The following is a 26,030-nucleotide window of genomic DNA, read 5'->3' as shown; positions in this document are numbered from 1 at the left end:
TTTTATGAAGCATATTCAGTCAAAAATTCCAATTAGGTGAAGCGTATACAGTCTTTTATGAATCAATCCAATCAAAGATCATTTAACCTAAATAAGTCCCTGGGAATGGCGTGCAGCGGCTATCAGCTGAGAGCTGTACAGGTTTTTTTGGGGGGGGGCATAGAAAGTCAAAATCTAGCTGTGCAGCAACTATATCAGTGACAAATGTGCTCAGGTTGCTCTGACAGAAGGGGTGGTGGCTCTGAGCCGCCTCGCCAACTGGTGACAGATCAGTTTTACATAAAAGTCCCACAGCCGAGAGGCCTTTTCTCTGTGGTGAGAACAGGAGTGTTGAAGAGGGTGAGATATCTAACAGGCAGTTCTGTTCGCTGAGACTGGGCTGCTGATGATCATCACCACATGACGTGGTCTGTGTGTGTGTGTGTGTGTGTGTGTGTGTGTGTGTGTGTGTGTGTGTGTGTGTGTGTGTGTGTGTGTGTGTGTGTGTGTGTGTGAGTGTTAAACTGATTCATCATTTTGCTGATGCAGTGAGCGTCTGCTGGTCTTCCATTAAATGGCAGTAGTGTGTCCACTGCTAATTCAATGAATGACCTCCCTGATAATTAGAGCGGAATAAAAAACTACCGTAAGTCCTTCAACTAAATTGTTTTGCTCATTCTAGTTATTTTCCAAACTAACTCTTTATTAAAAGGCCTGATGTATGCCAACGTTCTCCGTGACATTGAGTTACTAGGTCTAAATGTTGTTTCAGGTATTTTACAGAATGAAAAAATGCAGATGTCTTAAAGCCTAAAGTATGGTCGGATACCAATCACCTTTAAACACGCAGAAAACATGAATACAATAATGGCTATCAAGCCTTGGTGTACTCATCTTTCTGTCTTGGGGTCTCATTTGAGATGATCAAACTAAATTTATTTGAAAAGAAGTGAACAGAAATTTAAAAAAGCTTGCTAAAAGATTAAATAAATGACCATTACCTGTACCACTTTTCACTCTGATATTATATACCAGCTGAACGTGGGTGTTTTGTGAGCAGTTGATTTATGCGAGTTTAATCTCTGATCAGTGACCCAGCCGTGATGTGAACAGTGGTGGAGCAGTGGAGATGCCTTCAGTGGCACGATGGTGATAATGAGGTCAGCTAATTGGGACAGCTAAATATATTTCCTTCTCCTTTGAAGGTGAAACTCAGATCCAGAGTCACAGCTGGTGATAATGAGGTGATTAGCACCTTTTGATGACCACAGATTGTCTGACGAGCGCTTATACATCTAACGTACCTCATCTCCAAGTGACGCACAGGAACTACGGGTGGAGTTGTTGCAGAGATCATCTTTAAATCTAACATAACTGCAAATGATACATGTTGTTGTCTGTTAAATGCTGCAGTACTGTCTACACTGAGCATATACTGCACACCCACGGAAAATATCAGTGAAGTCAGTGATTAAAAAAATATTGATATTTCAGTGTTATTTTGGACAGTTACTATTACATTTTTTTTTGTTTTGATCTTAGATACCAATCTTAACATAATAACTTCATTAATCATGTATTTTATTCAAATGAAGAAACCATTCTCCTAAATTAATAATCATTAATTAGGAAAATAAATGAATGAACCAATAAATGAATAAGTAAAATGCCCAATGATTTTTAGAGAGAAATTATATTTGACTCTCTATTGCAACCAGGCCTTTAAACATATATGATGTTTTCCTTCTGCATTTTGAAAGTTTAAATGTGCCTTAACATTTAAAAGCTGCCTCCGATAACCAAAATCAACTAAAAGACTTTTTTTAGCAAGCCCAACAATCTCAAAACATAATACAGGTCCCAAAACAGCCAATTGGGTCCTTCACTTTCAATCAGACAAACAGTTTCCCCCGTGGTGTGTGTGTGTGTGTGTGTGTGTGTGTGTGTGTGTGTGTGTGCGTGTGTGTGTGTGTGTGAGGCTTTGTGTTTTGCTACATACTGGGGACCTACAGAAGTTTTTACCAACTAAGCGGGGACAGTCAGGACACGTGGCCAGTCCTCACTTTTTCAAAGTTAAGACATGGTTTTAAGGTTCAGGTTAGAATTAGTTAAGGGTAAGAGTAAACAATTCCACTTGCAGGGTGATATAGTTGTACATTTGCAAGCATCAGCATGTGTAAATTCCAGTTAAGACATTAGAATGTCAAATCTTCAACCATAAATTGTATGCCTTGACCTTTAAATGCAGCTCAAATTATTATAATTCTGAAAGCAGTTTTGAAGATAAAGTCAATTTTTCTGCACATATTCCAAAATAGAACAGTTGACACATGGCTGTCTTCTACTCCACGCTTTTAGAGAGCTATGAACATAACTTTCAAAGACATTTCAGATGCAACTGAATGCATCACATACCGTCGTAACAGTAACTTCTACATTAACCTCATCAAAAGGCTCATGTCCTTTGTCAATACTGATTCACTGATGAAAGAATTAAAAACCTTTCAAAGGAATTTTTCGAAAAACCAGCTCCCACAGCAACAACCAAACATAAAACAGCAGTGTGCTGTGCTCTAGCCTTTATTGTCAGGAACTACAATGTCAGTATTAGAAGTCCCCGAGTCAACTGTGTCTTTATCTTACTTAAACATTCCCAGATTAAATGAGAATTGCATTTATTTATTTCCTTTTATCTTTCTGAACAGAATGATGGAGGACAAACTGGGTCCATACCAATAATAATAATAATAATAATAATAATAATAATAATACGATTTGTTTCAACATTTTGCTCTTGGTGACTAATTAGGGTGACCTCATCAATACTGTAGGGAAGAAAAAAATTACCCAGTAACTTCATTTTTTTCTGTGTTCGGAGGGGGATTTCTGTGAGCAAACCTCCCTGGTTTCATTGAAACGTGGTCAGATGTGACAGAGGCTTAATGGCTTTTTTTTTTTTTTACAAGCCTCACCGTTTCTAAACGTTGCTGTTTGTGCCGGGCTTTTCTTCCTTAATTAAACATTTCTAAATTCCCTATTGAAGAGGCACGCCTAGACGTCTCGCCCATTAAAAACCTCTTGCTCCTCATTCTTTTGCCGTCACGTTCCAATGCCATGCAGCCAAATCCCCTCCGAACAGACGCTCCACGGAGAAATGGGTAGTTCTGGATGTGAATTACCATATTTGGTAATAAAGTAACATGTTGTCAAACTGTTCGCTCTGGCATAAGCTGCAGCCCAGTCATGGAGGATATCCAGGCTCTAAGCATGAGCTCAGAGACTTTTAATCCTGGGCAAACTCAGCAAGCTCACGAGGAGCTTGCCAGGAAAGAATGCCTGAGAAACATGACAATGGACCGACGTGACACGGGGACTGGAGGAAACTCTGCAGCTGTATTAGGTTCAGGCGGGTGGCAATGAGGGGTGCTAGAATATATTATTTATGTTCTATGATGCCATAATGAAAGGATATTTTTTTTTACTTCTAAGACCAGATGTGAGCTTTGCCAGGCATACAAGTCCCATCTTTCTCATGTTTTGCAACACAAAATATAGCAAGCTTATGTAAAGACATTTTTCATTTCCTACAGTAGAAATAATAAAGGATGTAATGCTGGAGAATGAAGTGGGATGAGAAGTCTATTGTGAATCAAAGGATATGCATTTGATAAATAGAGCTTGGTATACAGTAGCATCGGTATTTCCATATTTTAATACAGGTGAACATATGGGTTAGAAACAACAATAATGTACTCTTTATCACTGTGGCTTCTTTTTTTCAGCAGAAAACAACATTTGAGCTCACAAAGACAGAACATATATAAATATATTTAATCTAACTGATCTAAACCAGGATAAATCACAAATTGAAAAAAGTCTTACGCAGTCAGTGGTGGAAGAAGTATTTATATATACACACATACATACATAATTGCACTTTTGAACTTCTACTGTTTAAGTTTAATTTAATTCCTAAATTAATACTGTGCTTTTCTTTCATCCCAGATATTTTTATTTTATTTTTTTATTTTATTTTATTAGTATTATTATTGTATATATCTTTCATCCCTGCTGTTTTGATATCTTATTTTCTGTCTTTAAATTGCTGCTACTCGACACCAAATTTCCCCTTGGGGATTAATAAAGTATATATTCATTCATTCATTCAATATACTTAATGCAAAGTAACACTACCAATTGACACTCTTTTCCTCACTACATTTGGAGGCAAATGTATCCTAAAAACTATTAAAAAAACTATAACCAAATAAAATTAAAAATAAATCACATTTGTAACCCATGAACAGAGTGCCATGGCTTGTTTAACATGTAACCTAACCTCTCCTCTGAGGAATGTTTCATCGCCTTCACAGAATTGTGCAGAATAATTTCCAATTAGATTGCGACAGTTAAACAGACGACACACTTTGGGTTCTATTAGCTCCCAGTTAGACAAAAGTGCAATTAGATTAGTGAGGTCTGATCTCTCTGTGGCCACGCTGGCGACTGCTAAAAAGATTAGGAACTGTGCCACAGATTGATGGAGGTGGTTGGAGCGTCATGAGCTGTTTGTCTCGGATGACAGTGATGAACATTGTATTGCTTGAGTCGATGGATCGGTAAAGATTTGGGCAGCACATGGACACTGGCAGTGGATGAAAGCTGGCCTTGCCCCCGTTTATTTTGGCCCATTCTTGATGAGCTCGGCATGTTTTGAGATTTGGGAATTTGAACTGTATTAGTAACACCCTTACTGCCTCGCACAATATTGCTTGTTGAGTAAAGCAAGTAACTTTAGGCTTTTAAACACACATCGGCGTGGCAAATACATTATACAAAAAATGCAAAATACTAAGCTGCAAATGTTATAGGTCGAGTGCTTTTATTGTGAAAGATAAGAGCGGAAGGAGTGGATCTGATGGAGTAATAGAGTTCACTGTCTTTGTTCTGACTACGGAGCCTCTGTGTGTTTGTTTTATGAATAAAGGCGACACTCAACCCGTTCAGCACCAAAGGATTGGTTGATGACTAATATGGTGCAAAAACTCTTCATATTCACGTTCTGTGTGAAAGTATTCATGACATTGCATTTGTGATGTAAAAGTGTACTCAATGATTTGTCATTACGTCGTGACATCACTGGTGCAAAAAAAAAGAGCACACCTCAGAGGTGATTTTCGCATTACTTTTTGATGTTACAATTTTTTTATTATAAAGATTATATTGTCACAATCCCACAATTGTATAACACCACTTTAAGTACAGTTGAGTTGCAAGGTTGGACTAGTTGCTGGTTGCAGAATTATTTTTACCCACTCTGAATTCCTACTTCAAAAATATATATTTTAATCATATCCCCAGTGGCCTTTAAAATAGAAACTAAATAGAAAATGTAATCTGTTTTTGGCTACCAGTTTTTTTCCGCCTACTTTGTTTTTGAGAAATAATGTTTCTTACATCACCTTGGAATGGCAAATGCCTTTAAATACAAAAGAGCTGCTGTTGATGAATAAGAGTTACTTTGGTTTTATAACAACTGTGCTTTTTAGTATCAAACCGTTGTTACATGATAAATAAGAATCATCACACCAGACATCTTTTATTGATTTTTACACCAGCGATGCATGTCTATACAAGCTGTAGAAGTGCTCTGTCAGTCACCTGCCATTGTCTATGAAGAAAATGAATTGGACTTCCACTTTAAAAACCCTGGGTGCCCGAAATACCTTCTCCAACTTCAACTTCAACCTCACAGAAAGTTAACATTTCATCCAAGTGAGTCTGTCTTGTTCAGCAGAATAAACAAAGACTGAATACTCGGGCTGCTTGATTCATTCGCCAGAGACACATTTTAATGAGCTGCTGTTCATTTTGACCCAAAACATCCCTAATGAAGCTGCTCAGCGTTTAAAAGTACAAGAAAATGGCTGTATAGAGCACTCGCTGTGTGTAAGTGTGAAACATTAAAGCAGGGAATTGAATAAACCTTTCCTAAACATTCCGTCTTAACATAAAGTCGGAAGAGCAAAGCTTTTATGAGAGTCTGTTGATAACGTTCCCTCATTCCCATGTTGCTAAGCCCACAGCACTTTTGATGCTACGCAGCATGCTTCAATTCATCAACCATAGCTGCCACAGCCAGAGCAGAAGTAGCAGGAAGCCTACAGTATTTAAAGCAAGCCAGCTAATATATAATATATGGACTCCACTTCCCTTTGTCAGCAAGTCATCCCAATTATATTGTGGCGAGGGAAACGACTCATTCGATTTATTACATTGGAAGACACATATGTACAAATCAATAAGCCTGATTAACTTTACATTTAAATCAATACACTTTTACAAGCAACATGCCAATCTGCTGATCCTGGTAAAATGTTTGAGAAACAGCCCACAATCCCAGGATTACTTTGACACTCAGCGTTGACGTTTATCTTCAGCGCACAGTGCCCTTTTCCAGTCTGTGCATAATGGATGTTGGAGGCCAACAAAGGTACTGTGCTGTATGTACCTGAGCATGGGTTATGAATTATTGAACAAAGGTGATTTTGCAGAGTCGACAAAAGGAGGTCCCAGTACAAATAATCTGATGCAAACACGCAGGTTGCATACCCTAAAAGGATCTCAACAAAGAGGAATATTTCGGTCTAATGGGCTCTAAAGAAGATGTATGAAGTACTGTATAGCATCTACTGTGGACACATACATTGATAATAAGTGGTGCTGAAGCTGTGCACCGTAGCATATCTGTCCTATTATCATAGGAGCAGCCTGAAATGTGTTTCTTCCCGAGCAGAAATCAAACAGAAGACAGAACCATTACAGCATATCATGCTACAGCATGGATGGATATCTCATATGAAGAATTAATGTGCAGTTTTGGTGAATGCTTAACATAGTCAACATATCTTACTCCCACTGTATCAAAAAGTCATAGGGCCACTCATACAACTTTCACACAGTGACTGGCGTACAGTGGATCTTTTACTGTTGAATACAAGCACTCCCCTGGCAAAGCTTACGGGAAGCTATCTATAAATCAGCAGAAAGAGAAGCGCTTAATAGATATGTGCCGCCCTAATGTTCTCTCAAGGATTGCGATAACGGTTTTGGATGTACACAATCTTGTGAATTATGGCAGGGAGCTTTGAAAGCATCTCGAATGAATGTCTGCAATTTATTTCACAGCGGAAAAAATGTCATTGTTCCGATTCAGGCGGTAACAAACCTCTTTCCTCTGCTTCAGTCTGTTCACAGTTCTCAAGAGGAGTGTACGCCATTTTCGGATTCTACGACAAGAAGTCTGTCAACACCATCACGTCATTTTGTGGGACGCTCCACGTGTCCTTCATTACGCCCAGCTTCCCCCTGGATGGGAATCAACAGTTCATCATCCAGATGAGACCCGACATCAAAGGGCCCCTCCTCAGCCTGATCGAGTACTACAAGTGGGACAAGTTTGCCTACCTGTACGACAGTGACCGAGGTAAGTCATGCACACCTGGCATCATATAATTGACATAATCTTGACAGAGTCTAATGGAAAAACATGCAGCTATAGCGACGCAGGACAACCTGCAATGCTAACGCTTGTTCAGTGGCTCTAAGCTCCAAACTTTGTTTTCCTCTAGCGTCGGTTTTGGACATGCATGCGTGTCAGTTTCCACTCATTACAATCACACAATACAGTGTCTTTTCAACATTTACTTCCACAATATGTTTCCTTAATTTTTAGGTTTCCTTACGCCACAAAACAACTTGGTTAGGTAGGTTATATATGTAAATTGGTAAGGTTTAGGATTATTTTTCTATGTAAAATAATGTACTTTTGTTACATCAATGGCGTTAAGTAGGCTACGTATGTTACGTAACAAAAGTCAAAAAAGTAAACTTTGATTTGGTTTTACACAAGAGATGAACTTCAGTCTCCTGAAGGAAAGTCCTGAGTTGGGCCAAACGCAGATGTTCAAGCTCTTTATACTATGTCACTTGCTCTGACCATTTAATAGAGACGCAGAAGGGTTCACACTGGAGTTAGTTAATTAGTTAATTAGTTAGTTAGTGAGTGAGTTAGTGAGTTAGCCTGGTGCATCTCATACAGGCGCTAAAGGGTTCCCACAGCGCCGCTGAGTCGTATCAGCCACTGAGCTGCACTGACGAAGCTGCTTTATTCGAATGGTTGCGAGTCAGAACAGGTTGAGCTACATATTTAGGGAACGCAATTATTTCTTCCTTGATTGAAACCTACATTGCCCTTTGAAAATGAATATTTTCTCATTTTAACGTGACACCATCCATTGCCCTTTGCTTAAACGATGTGATTATGTCTCATGCGAGCCAACGATTGTATTCAAACTCCTTCTTTTACACAGGTACATCCAGGTAAAGGGCATTTTGGTTTCTGACACAGAGCTTGTCACATACAATCAACTATAGCACCTCCTGTGTTTGGGAGTCTGTTTTACATAATATAAAGGGGAGGGGAGGCAGTCAGGGTCATCTTTGACGTACAGTAAAGGTGATGTGCCCTGCAGGTGTGGACTTCCACACTCGTTCTACAGAGAGACGGGATTTGTTTGCATTATGTGTTTATGCTATGAACACTGACGACTGGAAAAAGTCATATCTGCCTTCACAGCTAAAACTGTGTTCCCATTATAGTGGTGGACAGAGGAGAATCTATATGAGGACAGTTGGTTGTTCAGTACCAAAGGAGAATATTTAAAAGCAAAACAGTCATTGCTTTCATTGCAAGTACATTATATAAATGTACATTTCGTGATTTTTTTTTTTGCACTAAGTAGCAAGAACAGAAAAAGGCAATAAAACGCGCCAAAAAGAAGAAAATAAGAAGAAGAAGTTGCATGTCGGGGGCAGAATATAACATTTTGAAGTCAGGGTAAATCACAAATGTGGAATGGTCTGAGGAGTTGTAGCTTTCCAATAACATTATGTGCAATTTCCAAAAATATTATTTAAGTGTTACCACATTTATTTTTCTTCAGATAATTTAATTATGCAAAGATAAGTTGATTGTTGCTGTTCACTTCTGCATATTACGGGAGGGCATTAGTGTATTAGTCCCCAAAGCCATACAGGAAGGTTTTACTTACAGTTATCTGTTCTTCACATCTGATACTAAACACACACACACACACACACACACACACACACACACACACACACACACACAGCATCACCAACCCCCTGGCCTCTCATTTGATTTGTATCTTTATTACACTAATTATTCATCAGTCTACACATTTAAGTCAACATTTAAAGACAAATCATTAATTGTGCATTGTCCCTTTGTGCTCAGCTGTGAGTGCACCTGTGATAGCGATCCCAGATTAGATCATGGACTGATTTTATGCAAGTTAGAAAATGATCTTCCATGAAACTGTAAAATCCATACTTACTTCCTATTCAAATCTATTCCATCTCTATTCTTTGATCTCGTTCATCAGTGATTATTTTTTTTTAATTGGAGATTGATGTATGTCTGGAAATGTTAATTTAGCAGCTGTTTCGCTGTCTGAATGGTTCTTCTTTCCCCGCTCACATCTGGTATCTGAATATCACACAACACGGTGTGTAAAGTGTAAAGACGATAACGGCAAAATGGACTAAATGACACACACTTGCTTTGTGTGCGCTATCTGTCTTTGCTGTGTCATGTCACTCATTTCGTTGTGTCATCTGCTAATTGGGATTCCGTGACTTGTACCCTCGGAGAACAATGCAGCCTCCTGCGGCACAGAGGGACCGTCCAGCGCTGAAAAGGAAACGTCTTCCAAAGATAGTGTTCCATTGTATGTAAATAGCTACTTCAATGAGAGAACAGAATTAAATCCTCAATCATATCCAGTTACTTTGGAATTACACTATCATGTCTTTTTTCCCCTTTCATTCTAACACGGATATCCGGCTTTCAGGTTTCACTTCTTAATCTTCCTTTTTACTTCTCACTTTAGATTGACAATCATTCATTATTTTTATTTTCTGCACACAAAATAAGTAGTTGTGGGATCACTTTGCAGGTGTTGAATGATTATTGATGAAACCCCACAAATGACTTACAAGAAATGTAACTAATACACATAATGGCTTAAAGTAGTGTGAGTTATCTCTCTATACACTAGTGTTCAGGCTGAATATAGTGTAGTGTCAATGGCTTAGGAGGGATTTAGTCCATTTCTGCTCTGTATTCACTTTAACTTGTTGTTTGACATCACTTAAAGTCTCACCACACATGCTCCGCCTTCACTTAATCTATCTACAGTATCTACCTTCATTCCCATCTTTTTCAACATGATCTTCTTCCTCTTTCCATCCATTGGTAATCTTCTCAGTCAGCCTTGCCCCGACTGAAGGCAAACCCAAATACTGTCCCGCTCCGAAACGAGAGGGCAGGTTCCAACCAGCTGTTTTAGTCTGTCCTCATGCTAATGCTAGCTCTGACCCGCTGTCCCTACTGTATGTCCGCTGTGCCACCAAAGGGCCTGTTGTGCATATTTCATCATTGCATGGTTGTCTAATTAGGTCAGTGTGATCCACTCATTCCCATGGCAACAGAAGTGTGTAGAGAGACACAGAGAGAGAGAGAGAGAAAGAGAGAGAGAGAGAGAGAGAGAGAGAGAGAGAGATAGAGAGAGAGAGAGAGATTGTAAGTGACTGAGCGAGATGATGGATTATATTAGCACATTAAGACTGATGGCTGAACCAACACTACCATTGTCAGCTGTTGTCACTAAGTCAGTTTAGATAATGGATGTACTGTCTGTGGGCGTTTAGGCAATCTGCGCATTGTGTTTTGCATTCCTTTGGCTCACTGAATGCAACATGTTCTCATTGATAATTTAGTACTGACACTTAGAATAATAGCTAATGAACAAAGAAAAGCATTTTTTTCACAATCTGGGTCTTTGGTCAACATTCCTATAAGGAGTTGTGTTTGATTCTGCACTTGACAATTTACATCCAATTTCAGTGTTTAATGCCCTTCAACTAGTGAGTGTAAGACCCCTCACAGACATACAGTTCAAAACGATATCTTTAAAACAATAACCTTGATGATTCCCTAAAGTTAACTAAGTGTTTGGTTGCTTAGTCAGGCTCTACACTTAAAGCTGCTTTAATCCAAGGCAGTCTCACCACAGTTTGTAAGATTGCACGATTGTTCGTCACAATATACAATTGGCTTTGTGTAGAGGGACACAAATTGTCTTCTTTTTTTTACGTACAGTTACAAAACCACTTAGTTCTGTTTTGAAGAACCATCATGAACTTTTAAGCAACAATACCACGACCACATATCCTCCACAGGTCCTGAAAAATGTAAATAATAATATTAGCTGCTTGCCCTGTGGTTGAAGCCAGTAGATATGGCTACAGTTGGCTCCTAAGGCCTTTGAACTAAGTGGAACCTTTACTGGAGGAGCAAACAAATGCAGGCGTATTATTTAGGAGTTTGTTAAAAACAAAATAGAGCCAAAAGAAGAGTGAATACTGGTCTTTCATTCATCAGGTGGTCAGAAACAAATTAATGCTAATGTTGCTCTGAATCTGCATGATGTGCAAAGATTCAATCGTTTGCAAAAATACCATATCAGCTTAAAAGGTGATAATATGAATATGTGTGCCGTTTTTGCAGCTTGTCTCCATTGCAGCCAAGTGGCTATAAACCAAACCAACCACATCTGGTGTTTTGCAGAGTTTCTGACTATAGCGATAGTGTTGTATATGATTATGATGACATTTTACTGACCTAAATAGGTTGATCTTGCAGTATTTTCTGACTTTCGTTGACAATGTATGGATTAATTTGCATGTTTTTCACAATACTTGGAACCTGTTAAAATACCATTTCAAATTCAAAGAATTAAAAAAGTCAATTACCATTAGCAGATTCAAGTTCCTACTTTAACGGCAGCATTACTGCCCCACTACTACCTTAATCCACTTATCCATTGATTATGTGTGTGCTGCTTTAATAATTGGTATTATGCAGAAATTGGAAATGTATACCAGGGGAAAGATGACCAACCTTTACTGTGGATGAGTGAGGAAACAATAGCTTGAAGCAAAGAGATTGTAGCTCATATGAAGCTGGTATTGAAATGCTTTCCTATATGCATTATTTATGAGCCTTTTCTTGCTTCATTTGAATAGTTTTCCATCATATTTTGCATATGATACAGTCACATACATCAAATCATCGCAACGTTGTTGATCAAGGAGTATGAAGTTAAGCCTTTACAGTCGAGGCTGAATGTATGATCACTAGGAAAATAAATAATCTTCTTTCTGTGAAAAGGGAAGTTTTGGTTTACTGTCACTCCACCTTCACAGTGATTATCTCTATGCTTTATCAAATGTTGCATACTAGTTCATGTCTCTGATTTCTCCTCTTGCCTTTTTATATTCAGTGCAACTTAGTGACAAATGTGAGGTCACATCAGTACAATAGCAGCGCTGTGCCTGTTCAAATGGATGGCATGATGTTGTCTGCAAGCCAAGACACAACATATGTCTTATTCTAAAGAGGAGCAATAACAAACCGTTCTAATCCAAGGGGGAATATGCTGCATACAGCAGTCTTTGAACTGCAGAGGAAACCAGCAAAGCCAAGTCTCCGCTTGAGTTCTGTATTTAGAGGAGCAACAAAGGTTTTTATTATTTATTATTACATCACAAGGTTCATTGTACAGCTGGAATGGTACTATTTAGAATAAACTGATGTGCAGCAGATTGCAGAAAGGAATCCAAAACATTTGAATTGTATAAGCAATGGTCGAGTGGGTTAGTGCCTTTTGATTGTTTTGGGGCTATTAGCTCAGTGGTAAAGACCATTGTAATTGGATTTTAAACTGGTAATACAACTCACTCCAGTCCAGTCTACTTTCATTTAAAAATCATGGGCAGTAATGTATAACTACTGGTTTCAGTCACTAATCCTATTTATTACGTTATAATGGGTTTTACAATCATCATACCTTAGCTACACGGCTAAGAACACACATGATATGCTATGCTATGTGTGTTCTTAGCTGGCTAGCTTGTCACTAGTAAAACTCAAGTTTATACTGTTCTTGTGTCAAGTTCAGAGTTAAAGGCTGTGTGAACCATGAAGCTTCACTGAAGATTCACTGTAAGGAAAGGACTCCTGGAGGGCTGGACAGTGCTGAGCTAACGTTAGCTTGTGATGTTCAGTGAATCCCTTCTAATTGTTGGCTGGCTGCTTTGTAAACCAAAATGCACCATAGTCCATTGTTGCATATGTTAAGTACAGTAGTTGTGGCGTGTGGGTCTGACGGCTTTGGAAGCTTTTGTAAATCACATTTTACGTAGCTGGACTGAGTAACGCAAGTAATGTAACACATGATGCCTACACATAATATTGCTAATGGCTAATTCATAAAATAATGACTTTTCCAGATACAAAACAAATCATTTTCCAATTGACCTTATCCCACAGGTAAAATACAGCTTTTATAGATTGCTTGTGGCTATTTTAACGTCTGGTTAGGTTCATTCCACCAGTGGGATTTAACTGAAGAAAACACTGTGTTGCTACAGTTACCTTGTGCCCTTATTTAGACACTGGTTGTATATGCTAGTTATCCAGTTTTAAGGAACACCTGCCAGACAAACAGATTAACATTTTCTGTGACGATTATATAAGTGAGGTGGTTATCAAATAATAATGCATGCAACGCAAGACACAAAGACTGTGGCTGCACTGATGTGAAGCTCTGGGGAATTTCTCTCTGCAGCATGCATTTTTAATAATCTCTTGAGATAATGTTTTAGACCTCACGATGTAAATGTAATATAACAACCTATGTCTATATATACATTTTGGCCAATACACAGTTTTTCTTGAATCAAATTGTGTTGGCATTACTTTTTCAACCTTTTCAACATTACTCTCTTGCTGTGAGCAGGAGAAGCTGTAGCTTTGTGACAGCTAAATTGAGGAGCCTTTCAGCTGTGAGTAATGATTTTCAACAGTGATGAGGCTGCTACATAAGACCGAATCGAGGATAATAAGCAATTTAAAATATTTACACGTACTGACAATGGATAGAGGCACATTTTACACTGATATGCATGACTCAAGGATGACCCTACACTCTCATCTAGGCGTACTGGTCAAAGACACTAATGAAGCAAATTATCATTCAACCATAACCACCATCAATGTAGAATCAACCTTTACGCTTACATTTAGCTTACGTCCTTGATGTATCTTCTCTGTAAATCGCTCTAAATTCTAATTATCTCATTTAATAAGCATTGATGAAACAGTCAAATTGAACCACACCATAATGACCTAACTGTAATTATGATGTATAGTTCATTCAGATAGAACTGCAAGCCCCCATTTTCCTCCCTACCATCATAAAACCATGGCTGCATTGCATGAAATTGATTACATCTCTAATTCACCTCACTGTAGCAAGCAAATACTCAAACCGCTCTCAAACGGCCCTCTGCAGACCAGGGATCAATATCAGAGAGATATTCAGCTGTGAAGTAGAGAGGGTGATACGAGTATAAGTTCAAATGGAGACTGTAGTCTTTGCCTCCAATAGACTTTGCTTCAGATTGATTGAAACTTCCTACATGTAATGGAAATGAAAACTACGGCAGGTTCTTTAATGTATCATTTTTGTTTAATTGGTTTTGGAGTAAAGAATGAAACAGGCGAGCGCATAAGATGGTATTGATGTAAAGATTGTTTAATCAACACTCACCCACTTCAAGAGGCCGCAGGCTCAGTGCTTCGACTAAACACATTCAGTATTTCTTACTGGTGGGAAGCCAGTGAGGGATGAACTAAAAGGCCAAGAGAAGGGTAGGGAAAGGGAATGGACAGATGGCAGTCCATTATGGACTTAGGAAACAACAGTTATCAAGACAATCTACATTCAGGGTCTGTTTACTTGGACTGGAGCTTTCTGCCATAGTATACACTCTATATCTGCAGAGGATGTTTGCTCAGTTGCTATAGAAATAGATGTTCTGACACCCATTTATTGCTATATGTTCATGACTGCTGATAACGCAATTTCAGTCGGCTGATAGCATTCAAAGCAGGTGATAATGAGCACTATGTTGGTTTAAACATTGAGCTTGACAGTTCATACCAGACTTCATAAACAGGGAACGTCTTATGAATAACAAGAAGTGATGAAAATAATCAAAGGATTATGGAAGGTTTAAAGATCGATAGCTCAACTGAGGCATCGTCATCTGCTGGTGAAGGCTATGTGATATGGTGAAAAGCGTCATTGGACCTTGAGTAGAGATTGTTTTATCAACGACATTCAAGTGCTTTATATTGAAAAAAACTCAACAATTTTATTCAAACATAAATCAGCAATATAAAACTTCTGTATTGGTGCCTTTTAGTGTATTGTAACATCCACTCTCCTCCCACATGTTAGTCAGGTGTATGCCAGAACACCTGTGAGTCATCCTGATGAGCTCTTTACATAAGGCATTCAGTCTCTGTTAAACATCCAAAGGGTTTGAATAAGCAGTCAGGCAATAGTCTGAAATGAAAGCGCTATGTTTACCCATGCTTTTGAATAAGTCTTGTCTGACACATCTCTTTTTTTGTGTTCATTTTTGTGTTCAGCTTCATTGCCACGACCTCCCTTCTTTGTGGTCACTTCTAAAGTGTGTATGACTGTGCTCTTACAATAAGACACACATACAGTGATATACAACCAAAAAATACCCCATTCCCGGAAAGCTGGTTTCAAGGAAATGGGAAAGGGCAACAAAGAAGAGACAAGGATACTGTGCAGAAACACAAAATATGAAAACCTTTTTTAGTCCTACCTTCCCAAGATGATGAATTTTTTGGTTCCATTTGTAAAATGATGTCTCTAAAACCAAGAGTTCTCCAATAGTCTTCAGTGCCAAAGAACACAACGGATAAATCAGTCAGACAGAGAGTATGAATAATGTTATATAACTCCACTTTCCATCCCCAGGTCTAACAACGCTGCAGGTTGTTCTGGACACAGCAGCAGAGAGGAAGTGGCAAGTGACAGCAATCAACGTGGGAAACCTGAAAGACGAGAGGAAGGACGAGGCCTACCGCACTCTGTTCCAAGATTTGGAGAACAAAAAAGAGAGGAGGGTGATCCTGGACTGTGAACAAGACAAAGTCAAAGACATCATGGAGCAGGTAAATAATATAGTTTTGTTTTTGTTTCTTTATCATTCTGTTTACATTCAATGAGAACCTATGTGAAATGTAACAATGTTAGAAAGGAATTTAAGGTTGCAGTGAACTGGGGGAGGCAGGCTTTTGTTTTGATCGCAACTCAAGGGAGCTCGTATTTTAATGTTATTAACCTTTTGAAACCTGAGGCTCGTATATGGTTCTTTTTTTTACGTCTTTACTTTATTCAAGTAGTCGTATGAACCCCAGATGAGGTATATTACTTGTATTATTTTATATCATTTTTTTCAGAATTTATTTGTGAATAAAATGTATATTTTCAAAAAAATCACTTTTTTAACATATTTTGATCATAACTATTAATGTCCAGCATGACATATGCTAGATTTCCCCCCCAAAAAAGTAGCCGACTTTTACAAACTCCATGGTTCAGGCCCTTACCAACATCCCAAATACTAATAGGACACCTTTTTGGAAAGGTTAGGACCTAGATAATCAGAATCAAAAACCACTGTAAAACAAAGTTTTTATATATTGGGAAGGTGTTTTAGACAAAAAAAACGTGTCGTTCGGTTCAAAAATAGAAAGGTTGCTTGTTTTATGACAGTACATTGTCTCACCAGAGGCTGGGTATTAAGATGTGCATAAGCCTTCCCCCTTGCTGTGTGAGGTGTTTTTAGAAATGTGGGGGGTACACGTAAGTCACAGGAAGGGGATTTGTGAGACAGAGAAGAAAAAAGAAACCTCCAGGCGATTTGTTATTTTACAGGTACTAATATTGAGTTTGTAAGAATGTTGATTGCTTTGTTAGACTCCCACAAGCCTGTACGATTACTGAGATGTGTTTGTTAGGGAAATCCGACTTTGTAAAGGGTATTTATCATGGATTTGGTGAAACCTTACGGCCGCCACGGCAAGCTGACTGAGCAGCAGTATAGTCGGCGGAGTTTACGTAAATACTTAAACTTAACGGTTACTTTAATTATGTTTTACACCATATGTATCTTCCCACAAGGGTTGTGGAACTGTAGAACCTTAAATTAAGTTAAACAACGATAATTAAGGAAACGTTCAAACAAAATAAAATAGACATTGTCTGAAAACAGGTGCTGCTTTACCTTGCAGGGCTGAAAAGGTCAGTCAAGTCACAATATCTCATTATGTGAAAATGTAAGAAATTATCTGCAGTATTTTTTTTCATTAGTTTAATGCAGCAAAAGGCTAACAATCCTATTGTCCTTTAATTTCTCCTGGAGGACAAAAGTGTTTTTCAGCCAAAATATGTGCATTTGATACAGCCTTACGAAAAACAACATTGTCACATGGACCCAGCAGCCCAGCAGATGTGGAAAGGCACCATAACAATTGCACTAATTGTTCATTTAGGCTGTAAACAAAACTCCAATTAAAGGTAAAACAGATGCACATAAACAAGTTATATTTACTTTACTTTTTACCCAGGAGAGAGGCTTATCGATTAGCATTTAAAGCATGCCAACGTCTGTTTAACCGAATGCTGAATTAAATCAATGCCCGCAGCCTCGGTGCCTGTTTATCTGGGAAAAACAGAATCCGTTCAGGTGGAAGTTTTTTGCTTCATGTCAAAGACATTTACGTGGGAGATACAAGACGTTATTATTCAAATCTGCTTCAAGTAGCGGCCCTGACAAACGGAGGTGCCAGTCAAGCAGTGGGATTACTTTTAGGTGTGTCATTTATAAGAGGTACAGAAATGCTACAGAGCTGAGATATTTCTGTTATTTTCTGCTTTTCTGCTCCACTGATAAGAAAGGTGTATTTGCAATTGGATATCTCTGTCTAGCAGTATTTGTGACTGTGAACACCACCGTTTTTTTTTTTCATTCAATGATAATAGCCAGGACAGTCAGCCATGTTAGGGTTGATAATGACAAATTACAATGTCTGAATGTAATGCTAGATTTGTATTCATTACACTCATGATTGCCTTATCTCTGGTTATCAGACTCCTGGTCCATTAAATAATTGCAATGAACATTTTCCAAAATACTAATGATAACAGATACAGCTTTGAAATGGCTATTAATCATATTGTGAGTCATTAAAAAAAAGCCAAATCTATCTCAAAGAACTTCTTCAAAAACTTGTATAATGCTATCTTTTTTGCCCGAGACGTGATTCATTATTCCAGTGGGAGCTTATACTTTGTGTGTGTCATAACCCTTACAGGTCATCACAATTGGCAGACATGTTAAAGGCTACCACTACATCATAGCAAATCTGGTAAGTTGACACAACTTCTACATTTGCTCAAGGATTCTGTCATCACTTTTTATGTTCCCAAAGATGCTTCTTATAGAAAATAAACATGTCTCAATTACATTTTCCAGGGATTCATTGATGGGGATCTTACCAAAATCCAGTATGGCGGTGCCAACGTGTCAGGATTTCAGATTGTTGATTTTGATGATCCTTTGGTGTCCAAATTTGACCAGAGATGGGAGGCCCTCGAAGAAAAGGAGTATCCTGGTGCCGACAGCAAAATAAAGGTGAGTTTTCTTTCTATTCCTCTATTTATTTGCATGCTGGGATTATTGAGTGAAAATATCTTTGCAAGCACTTAAACGTGGCTCATTTGCTCTAATGTAAGTACAAGTATGCCGTTACAGCATTACCCAACTATATAGCCTATAAAGCTGTGAAGCTATAAAGATTATTATGCATTGTTACACTTACACACATGCATTTTCCCATGAGCTGAGTGTTGACATGTATAACACAATTTTTATAATTGTATTTGCATGCAATGTAAATCAGTGATAGTTAACAATATTCTGGCAGCGTCTGTCTGCAAAATTGTCAAAGTTCAAGATCTGTTTCATAGCTACACAGCTAGGCTGTTGCAAGTGGTTCAAAATCACTCTGACATTTACAACGCAGAACACACTAGTGTGGCAAGGACCATAAATACAGCAGGAAAAAATAAAAGACCACCAGACATAGGCTATAATATGCACTCTAATTAGGACAAGATGCTTACATGCCAAGGAGGACGAACAGAGAGTGTGTTGTTTGTGTTTAGAACTTCAGAGGAGGATACTTTATTTTCAAAGCGGTTCATGTTGCTCCTCACTGGTTGGCAAGTTGAATTTAATGGCAGAACTTGGAATCAAAGTCTCATTTGTCAACTAATTATTCAAACCCTAAAAAACTGATGAGGCGAGTTTGTGTTCAAGATCCATGGTAACACGTCCTATGTAGTTTGCCTCAAAACATTGCAGAATAACTTTTAGATGCATAGATGTAGTTGAGAGAAGTCACAAAGCCATCTGCAGTGAAGTGTCTGATTCCTGCTAATTGAGACCCCACAGATTTGGTCTTTTTGCCCAAATGGAATGAAGTTGTTGGGAGATCTGGCCAGCCATAACAAATGACAAAACATAACTATGTCCTGGAGGCTCTCACCCTACACCAGTGTTAGATCTTTTGCCTCTCATCTAGCTCGTGTCCTTTGGTATTAAGCAATCGTTGACCAGCTACACTGGTATACATGAGCTGCCTCTTCAGTCTGCTGTTTACTGGTATCCGCTTTGTGATTTCTTGGTTTTAATGTTCCAATATTTAATTATGTCACTGCATTAACAACAAATAAAAGAAATTAGTTACACTTTGAAAGGATAACACTGAAAATAAATCCCATGAAGCCCAAACCGATTACATTTGCTTTATATTTGAGCAAATGTTACTAAATCAGGAGTAAAACGTAGTGTTTTTAGTTATTGGCTATTTCCAGCTGTGGATTTGGAGCTCATATTTATGGTTGTAAGACATGTGTGTCTTATGTGTTAATGGTTAGGAGTTAGGGCTAGGCTAAAGGAATCCTACCTCTCTGACAACCTCATTCCCAACTTCTTTTCCCATTGCTCTGCTCTAGTACACATCAGCGTTGACCTACGACGCCGTGCAGGTGATGACGGAGGCCTTCCGCTACTTGCACAAACAGCGCATCGAATTCACCAGGAGAGCCAACAATGGTGACTGCCTAGCCAATCCTGCTGTTCCGTGGGCTCAGGGAGTGGAGATCGAACGCGCGCTCAAACAGGTAACACATTACACATGTGCACACATCCTTTTGTTGGCGAAGCCTTGTTGCCCTGGTAACAACAAATCTCCTTCAGCAAATGTATGAAACACCCACAGAAAGTACTTCAGATGTGCTGACAGCTATTCGTCAGAAGAGACACAGAGGTCTACCCACAGACTCTCCTCTGAGCGATGAATCAAGATTAGCTTCACTCATGCTGAGAAATCTTGAATTACAACATTCAGGGGAAAAAAAGTACCAGTCAAAAAGAAAGATCATTAAAGCACCAATGGTTATATTGGATGATAAAAGCATCAACCAACAAAATTACATACTTTCCCATAGAACTAAACTGTGCTCTCAAATACAATTCAAGGGAAACTGTTTAGTTAGGTGTTGGCAGCTACTTGGTTTGATGTTGTAAAAACATGATGGTTTGTCTTAAAATGACCATGAAATTGAAACAAACAAAAATGCAATAAAAGCATCGCTTCTCCTGGGGTCGCCTTGTTTTTTTGATCCATCCACCAACCTGATCTCCTCCCTATGCTGGCTGCTGCAGACTCATTTAAATGTATTTGTGTTACACAGTTTTGTTGGACGGGAAAGTCATTTTGAAGAGACCAGGCTGAACTGACAGGATGCTCAAAGGGTTTTTATTGTATCTGTATCTCTATCACTCTGATTTGGGGAAAGTCCCTGGTGTCTCCTGATTGGCCATGTGGCACCGTCGGGACGACCGCCCACAACCACACTGTAGCTAGGGTGAAACTTTTGCCAGAATTGATCATAACTTGGCTTTGATGCCTTTGCCTGCTACACAGAAAGTCTGGATATGCATGTAAAAGGTGAGGAATAGCAGTCTTAACCCACCCCATCGGTACAAGACAGGGAACACAGGGTCAGCATCAACCATGTCAGATATAAAGTCCATACATTATGCTCATGTGTTATGAGAAATTAAATCCATTCAACACGTTTGCACAGTGTTTTTAAGGTGTTTTGTAAGAACACTGCATTTAAACACAGCTGATTCAACAAGAAAACTCAACAGGATACCTATAAGCCTCCTTCTGGTCCTTCCTGTCTTGGCCTATTTGTTGTTTAATTTGGCTGCCAATAAGCAATGATTGGAAAATGTTTCTGCTGCTTTGTAGCTGGGCATGAAACACCATTTTAAGTCATTTGGATCTCGGCACGAAGGCTGCATTCACATGAAATCAGGTGTTGCGGCAAAATATACCGCAGGATTGTGTGGAATCTCACTCAGTGGCCCATTAACGCCAATCTTCTGCACGACAATTAACGTCTTCTGTTTCCTCACGGCTGGGTTGTACAGATTTGGATCGGTGGTTACACAGCCAACTCAGCATGACGTAGGGTTGCATTTCTCTTAAAAGTTGATTCTGTTTCAACTTTCTGCTGCAGGCCTCAGCATTTTTGCTGCAATGCCAGATTGGTGTAGACTAAAAGAGAAGAGAATAACCAACCACACTTTACCTCTTGGACAATAGGACGAGTACAAAGACTTCTCCCCTTTACGTCTCCTTCCACTTTAACTTACATCCAACTAATTGTTTCAAGAAGAATGCAGTATGATGAATTATGCAAAACACAAAGAGCTGTTTTCGTGCGACAGAGCAGTCGTTGTGTACATGCCGTGTCAAACAGGTTGCAGATGTCATGTTGTAAAGGTTTGGTTTTCTGTCTCTAAGGTTCGTGTGGAAGGCCTGACGGGAAACATCCAGTTCGATCAGCATGGCAAGCGAGTCAACTACTCAGTGAACATCATGGAATTAAAGACCAACGGTCCCGTAAAGGTCGGCATCTGGTGGTTCAATATGTATATAATTGTTGTTTTTTTAATCTTGTGGGTGGTTTACATTTGAGGATCAGAATATGTAAAGTAGTAATCTTACAGTAGCACTCAAGATTAATTGAACACATGTTTTATGCATTTCCTCCCAACAGATTGGATACTGGAATGAAGTTGACAAAATGGCCGTCACCAAATCGGATGTCTTTCCAAATGACACAACAGGAATGGAAAACAAAACAGTTATTGTCACCACCATCTTGGTACATATTAGAATATATGATTCTATAAACAGGGCCGTGGATCTTGACCTAGGCCTGCTGTCTAACAGCTGATCGCGTGTATTTGTGAAAAACAATTAAATTATAAAATAGCTATGACTTTTAATTATAAAAAATAAAAATTTAAATGTTGCGATTCTGTTTAGGTCAGCAGAGAAGGCTTAGCAGGCCATGCCGGCCCGCCACTGGTATTACGTACTTTAAGTTAATGTAATTGTCTTTCCAGTGTCTCCCTTCTGGTGTTAAGTAGCTGGGGAAACAGTTGTAAATTGTATTTCATTTAGACTGAATTTACTTAGCCATATGATTGAGCTATTTTAAATCTCACATTTCACTATATGTATTGGGACATAGTTTTTTTTTTTTTAGTAGAAGACCTTGTTTGTCTGAATATTGTCTTCATATATAAACACCAGAACAACACCAGGCTACTAATCTCTTGCTGCAAGTATGTGGTTGGTGTTAGACTAGTACTCTCTGTATTATGTTCTCATAATTACGTGTCTGCCTGATCCGAAACCCTTGTTTTTGAAGCTGCTTTTAACATTGCAATTTCAAACCTTTTGTGCTGAGCGCTGTTTTCTTTTTGTGTGTCTGTCCTCCAGGAAGCTCCGTATGTAATGCTGAAAAAGAACTCTGACCTTTTTGTAGACAATGAGCGTTACGAGGGTTACTGTGTAGATCTGGCCGCGGAGATAGCGAAGCACTGCGGCTTTAAATATCAACTGAAAATAGTGGGGGATGGGAAATATGGAGCCAGAGATGCAGAGACCAAAATCTGGAATGGGATGGTTGGAGAGTTGGTGTACGGGGTGAGTTGTCTTCATCAAGATGTAACGTAATTAATATTTCTTTGATTAATACCACATGCCACTTATTCTGGTTATTTTGTCCCTTGGTTTGATAGAAAGCAGACATTGCAGTGGCTCCTCTGACCATCACGTTGGTCCGAGAGGAGGTGATTGACTTCTCCAAACCCTTTATGTCTCTGGGAATCTCTATCATGATAAAGAAGCCTCAGAAATCCAAACCAGGAGTCTTCTCTTTCCTGGACCCCCTGGCCTACGAGATCTGGATGTGTATTGTTTTTGCCTACATCGGCGTCAGCGTGGTGCTGTTCCTCGTCAGCCGCTTCAGCCCGTATGAGTGGCACACTGAAGAATATGAGGACGGACAGATCCAGACCAACGAGTCGACTAACGAGTTTGGCATATTCAACAGCCTCTGGTTCTCCCTTGGAGCCTTCATGCGCCAAGGCTGTGACATCTCACCTAGGTAGGTCACAAACATCACCGACTGCCATGTTGCTCTCTGTTTAATCAACCAAAAATAACTTGTGAATTCCTGTGTTTATAACTTGGAATGTAAATGTGCTGTATCACGTTTCACAGCAACTGCTGACAGAGATTATTAGCAACTGTAATCTTGCAAATTGCAAATCAACGAAGTCTATCTTTTGCTATCTTTTGGTCTGTTGGTTCAACACTTTAGTCCAGAGTGAAGTATCAGTAGCTTTGTAATGGAGTTATTAGAATCAAGAGGCAAGGAGGTTGATTAACTTTGATAAATTCCTCACATTTATATCTACGCCAATAGGTCTAATTTTCAACTTTCCAACACTTTTGTCAAATAAAGGACATTTCTATTTCATCATCTGCTTACTGTCAGCGCCAATTGTATCTACTCTCAGGTTATTGTTTACAAGCTAAGTTTAGCATAGTCAAATGCTAATTAGCATGTCATACTAAAATGCAAAATGTAAGCATATCATCATGATAAAAGTTACATATTGAACATCTCCACGATGACACCCAGTAGTTTGTAACATACATGTTGACATTTTAGCTCTAAGTTACGGTACTAGCAGCTATGGTACACATCAAATAAACTCATTTGATTCAGCTGACAAGTACGTGTTTTCCGCTGCTAAACAAAAAAATATAAGTATTTATCCATCCATGTTTCTTCTTGGTAATCACCTTGACAACCTTTTAGAGCCACTGTCAGTACTGAGGAAATGTAAATGTATGCAGTGTCAGTCCTCTTAGGAGAGCTGCTTTGTTATTATTTATTTTATATATATTATCTTTAGATTGACTCTTTTCATTCTTTTATTTTGTATTTTCTTCACACACATCCTGTAGGTCGTGTTTGTACAAAGCTTACATACATGAAGGGAGTTGGGATAATGGGGCATCTACATGAAGTTAGTGCCAGATAAACTTTTGTATATGGAGATTTAATAACTTGTGAGAGCATGCCCTTGTAAGTAAGGTTTGAGTCATGTATGATGAAAGATGATTCAACGTGTCTTCTACATCTCGTCCCAGTGATATGAGAGATGTCAACATGACTCTGAATCAGGAGACAGTGTTATATAGTGCTATATAATGTCAGTTTATTCCTTCAACTGAAGAAAGGCTGTCCTCCTTTGTTTAATACACGTGTTGATCTTAGAGACATGTTATTAAAGCCTAGACAGAACTTCAACATATTACTTTAACATATATTTAGTATTATTGCATGCTGCAATGGTTGAATCATCTTCACAAGTCTTTGTCCTGTATAATGACACCAGTGCTGAATAGAACAGTTTCTGAATATTGATTTGTTTGTGAATGCGTTCTTTACAATCAGTAGGATTATGAGAAATCAAGCATCTGACCACTATAATGAAATGTTTTGACTTAACTAATGAAGTGTTCATTGAAGTGTATCTCAATTATGTCAAATGAAAATAACATTGATCAACTGTTTTTGGGTAAATAATAGCAATAATCTGACAACATAAAAGTAATGTTCTGATATTTCCTCGATTATTATTTCACTTGCTTCAAAATAACCTTGAGGAAAAGTGTTTTAACAAATGTGAAACTTCTGTGGCTCACGTCCACTCACTGACTACAGTTAGGGAATATGTTGGTAATACTTGATCATTTTATAAACAGACAAGTGTCAAGTTCTGTTAATGATAACAAACTAAATTGAATATTTCTTCATTTGTTTTTTTACCAATAGATCTCTCTCTGGGCGCATTGTTGGTGGCGTTTGGTGGTTTTTCACTTTAATCATCATCTCCTCCTACACCGCTAACCTAGCTGCTTTCCTAACTGTCGAGAGGATGGTCTCTCCCATTGAAAGTGCAGAAGACCTGGCAAAACAGACTGAGATAGCCTATGGGACTCTGGATTCTGGCTCCACTAAAGAGTTTTTCAGGGTAAGAGATGCTATCTTTGTATTCTATACCTCTGGAAACAAGGCTTTAGGCTTGAGCCTTAGTAGCTGAAATGCAACTTACTTCAATTCTCAATGAGCCATGCTTCTCTGCTGAACATTCAATGAATTCTTCCTTGATGGAGTAACTTAAAATTCCAATAGGTGGTAACATGTTGTCCCGAGAATGACATATTATAATAGTACATGTAATCTTTAAAGCAGTACATTTGGAGGATGAATGAATGACACTCTTAACACCTTGCATTAAATTGGATTAATTTATTGGAAGCTTTCATAACTTGATCGTGCTAACAGCAGGTCCTTCTACCGTTGTTTTTTTTTTCTTCAAAACAGCGCTCAAAAATTGCCCTCTTTGACAAAATGTGGACATACATGAGCAGTGCGGAGCCCTCTGTGTTTGTGAAAACCACAGCCGAGGGGGTTGTGAGGGTCCGCAAGTCCAAAGGAAAGTAC

At 38.7% G+C, this 26,030-nt stretch overlaps 1 protein-coding gene across 2 annotated transcripts in view; it reads left to right on the top strand.

The window, feature by feature from the left end:
• The window catches only part of gria2b (glutamate receptor, ionotropic, AMPA 2b), a gene marked incomplete at its 3' end in the record, with an annotated part of 45,063 nt that overhangs the window by 15,060 nt on the left and 3,973 nt on the right, over window positions 1-26,030 (top strand). For both annotated transcript variants that reach the window (XM_079228941.1, XM_079228940.1), the window contains exons 2-12: window positions 7,226-7,465; window positions 15,987-16,183; window positions 18,389-18,442; window positions 18,550-18,708; window positions 20,094-20,261; window positions 21,959-22,063; window positions 22,215-22,322; window positions 22,946-23,152; window positions 23,248-23,615; window positions 25,359-25,557; window positions 25,911-26,030. The exon at window positions 25,911-26,030 is cut by the window's right edge and continues 128 nt beyond it. In XM_079228941.1, coding sequence (XP_079085067.1) covers window positions 7,226-7,465; window positions 15,987-16,183; window positions 18,389-18,442; window positions 18,550-18,708; window positions 20,094-20,261; window positions 21,959-22,063; window positions 22,215-22,322; window positions 22,946-23,152; window positions 23,248-23,615; window positions 25,359-25,557; window positions 25,911-26,030 — 1,925 coding nt within the window. The remainder of the gene's footprint in view (window positions 1-7,225; window positions 7,466-15,986; window positions 16,184-18,388; window positions 18,443-18,549; window positions 18,709-20,093; window positions 20,262-21,958; window positions 22,064-22,214; window positions 22,323-22,945; window positions 23,153-23,247; window positions 23,616-25,358; window positions 25,558-25,910) is intronic.

Source organism: Taurulus bubalis (assembly GCF_910589615.1).
Source record: "Taurulus bubalis genome assembly, chromosome: 13".
Lineage (NCBI taxonomy): Eukaryota > Metazoa > Chordata > Actinopteri > Perciformes > Cottidae > Taurulus > Taurulus bubalis.
This window is presented reverse-complemented; position numbering and strand designations above follow the sequence as displayed.